Consider the following 3,302-nt stretch of genomic DNA (forward strand, 5'->3'; position numbering starts at 1 on the left):
GTGTCTTTTGGAGAAAACGGGCAATTCCTTCAGCCCAGGGGTTCTTCACTTGGAATTCAGGGGTTCTTCCATTTAGGTGTAAATGCTACTGCTTCATTTTACTTTAAGTGAAATCCAACATGCTTTTCTTGTTTAAATGTAGGTAAACAACCCAAACCAACATTATCTGTATCCATGACTTCATCACCAAAAGAAATCAGAGATATTTTTACATTGCATTGCAGTTGTTGAAGATATCTCAATATATCATTGAAGTTCATCATTTTGAAATAATGGTAGTTATTAGACTTCCCAGAAAAATTTAAAATTTAATATTTTAAAGTAGCATCTGTATTGTTATAACATTTGTTTTCTAAAACTATTATAACTATATTTTGATGTAATTGGTTTTCTTGATAATCCTATACAGTTCATTTTTTGTATATATGCACATATGNGTGCCTTTATCAGACAGATAAAGGCTTGACAGATCAAGGCTCACATAGAGCCTTAAAATTTAGACTTTAAATTTTTTCTCCCCTTTTGGAGTGGCTTAATGACGTCTTATCATTGATCCTAAACTCTTGCAGGTCTCTCTAGGCAGCCTTTTTAAACAATTCTATTAAACTATGTGGCCAATTAATTTTTATTTACTTTTTTAAAATTATTGACAATTTATTAAACAAGGTTCTGAGGTATGTTTAATAAAGTAAATAAAAATAAAAAATACATAGGCAAAATTCTCCAAGTTGTTCAAAATTTGTGGAAAGAGTAGACAAAGAGAACAGTAGGAAGAAGACATGATGGGCTGGAGGTATCTGATCAGTGCTGTTTGGGATGAACACAGATAACTAGCCATACTGGGGGGTTAAAATAAAAATTATGTGGTGATGAGTGTCCATTATTTTGGATGTTCACTGACAGTTAAGATTGTTATATGGGAGCCCCAGTCAAGGGGAGGATAGGATTTCCAAAGAGATTGTGGCATATTATCCAGAGATACCTCTTGGTTTCCCAGCTCCTTCTAAGCAGGTCATTTTCTCCAAGACAAGAGTCAGTTCCATTTGATTTCTCAGACCTTTGTGACTACCCTTCCAAGAAATAGACAGAAGAAATGGTTGGATGTCCAAAGAATGAAAAACATCTGCACCTACATGAGATGGGGGAGGTGTGGCAAGAGCAGCATAAGACTCAAGGTTTTAGTTAATAATAAGGTAAAATTAAATAGCATGACCTTATATGTGAATTCAACCTGTCTTTTTATTATTAGATATGCCATATTACAAATAAAGAAGATAATGCTTTGATCTACGCTGTACTTGCCAGAGGACATTAGAAGTGAATGCACCATTTTATAAAGATTTAAGTTTTACAAAATTGAAAATGTTCCAACTAAAGCAGCATGATCATCTTCTAAAAAGCTTATGAAGAGCCCTGGCTGGCGTAGCTCAGTGGATTCAGCACAAGCCTGCGAACTAGAGGATCGTGGTTCGATTCCCCTTCAGGGCACATGCCTGGGTTGCAGGTTGGTTCCCTGCAGGCCAACTCCCAGCAGGGGACTCACAAAAGGAAACCATACATTGATGTTTCTCTCCCTCTCTCCTTCCCCTCTAAAGATTAAAAAAAAAATCTAAAAAAAAAATTAAAAAAAAAAGCTTATGAAGAAGATTCTTGAAATGGTTGGTAGTGAGTGGAGGCATTTCCTAAGCCCTCCAACTCTGAATTATATAATTTCCTAGGTCATGCACACCTATGTTTAGCATGTAGCGACTTTGTACTAAAAAAGGAGACAAACGATGAGGCAGACAAATCAGACACAGGTGACAGAATTCTTCCTTCTGGGACTCTCTGACAACCCACACACCCAGCAGCTACTATTCATCTTATTCCTGGGTGTTTACATTGTCACTGTGGTTGCAAATCTGCTCCTCATGTCCCTTGTACAGGTTGACTCCCTGCTTCACACACCTATGTATTTCTTTCTCTGCAATTTATCTCTGGCTGACCTCTGTTTCTCCACTACCACCGTTCCTCAGGCCCTTGTCCACCTGCTATCCAGAAAGAAAGTCATTTCATTCACACGCTGTGCAGCTCAGCTTCTACTCTTCCTCATTTTCGGGGCTTCTCAGTGTGCCCTTTTGGCAGTGATGTCTTATGATCGGTATGCAGCCATCTGTAACCCTTTGCATTACCCCAGCATCATAACTTGGAGAGTGTGTTTCCAGCTGGCTGCACTTTCATGGACCAGTGGCACTCTGGTGTCTGTGGTGGACACCACCTTCACACTAAGGCTACCCTACAGAGGCAGCAATACTATTCCCCATTTCTTCTGTGAGGCACCTGCACTGTTGAGCCTGGCATCCACAGACACCTGGACTGCAGAGATGGCCATTTTCCTCATGGGGGTTGTGATTCTCCTCATACCTGTTTCCCTAATCCTGGTGTCCTATGGCCACATCATAGTGACTGTGGTCAGGATGAAGTCAGCTGCAGGACGACTCAAGGCATTCTCTACCTGTGGCTCCCACCTCATGGTGGTCTTTATTTTTTTTGGGTCAACAATTGTCATCTACATGACACCAAAGTCCTCCAAAGAGCAAAAAAAAGTGCTGTCTGTGTTCTACACAATGGTGACCCCCATGCTGAATCCCCTCATCTACAGCCTGAGGAACAAGGACGTGAAGGGAGCTCTGAGGAAAGTGGCTGCAAGGAATCTTCCATGCAGGCTCTGTAATTGCCATTGACAGTGAGACCCACCTGGCTCCCTACAATTAAGATTTGCTGAGTAGATTCTTCAGGAAGACTTGAATGTGGTACGAGTCTCATCCTTGAGCCTTTTCCTTGGGCCAACCCTCTACCCTTTATCCAGCGCTTCCTCGGTAACAGAAGAAAGACAGTCATTCATGGAGTGATAGGAAGAAGGGCCTTCTGTCTGGTTGGTCTTTCATCACCTAAGAGTTAAGAAATCCCCTGAGAAATATTCACATTTTATAATCCTGTAACCTGTGACATCTACCTTATTAAGTCATGCTATGTATCAATATCTATCTATCTCACAACCTACTCCTATTCCCTTCCTTTGTCTTTTAATATTTCTTATCATCATCAAATAATAAATTAACACACATTACTTAATTATTCACTATGAGCTAGGTGCCACATGTTCATGTGCATGCACATGTACCTCCATACAGGGATTGGCAAAAGTAAGTTTACTATTGTGCGTACAAGAAACACAGAGTTTAATTTTGAATTATCATTTATTTGTTACTTATTGTACTACTAACCTGTATTATTTATAAATCTATTTTGCCCACCCTGTA

At 39.7% G+C, this 3,302-nt stretch overlaps 1 protein-coding gene across 1 annotated transcript; it reads left to right on the forward strand.

The window, feature by feature from the left end:
• Positions 1-1,678: 1,678 nt before the first annotated feature.
• On the forward strand, positions 1,679-2,723 carry LOC118996713 (olfactory receptor 2D2-like). Its single transcript, XM_037060259.1, has one exon. It carries the CDS (start codon positions 1,776-1,778, stop codon positions 2,721-2,723), a length of 948 nt encoding a protein of 315 aa, XP_036916154.1. The 5' UTR covers positions 1,679-1,775.
• The last annotated feature ends 579 nt before the right edge of the window (positions 2,724-3,302 follow it).

Source organism: Sturnira hondurensis, unplaced genomic scaffold (assembly GCF_014824575.4).
Source record: "Sturnira hondurensis isolate 20B ecotype Veracruz unplaced genomic scaffold, ASM1482457v3 Scaffold0011524, whole genome shotgun sequence".
Classification (NCBI taxonomy): domain Eukaryota; kingdom Metazoa; phylum Chordata; class Mammalia; order Chiroptera; family Phyllostomidae; genus Sturnira; species Sturnira hondurensis.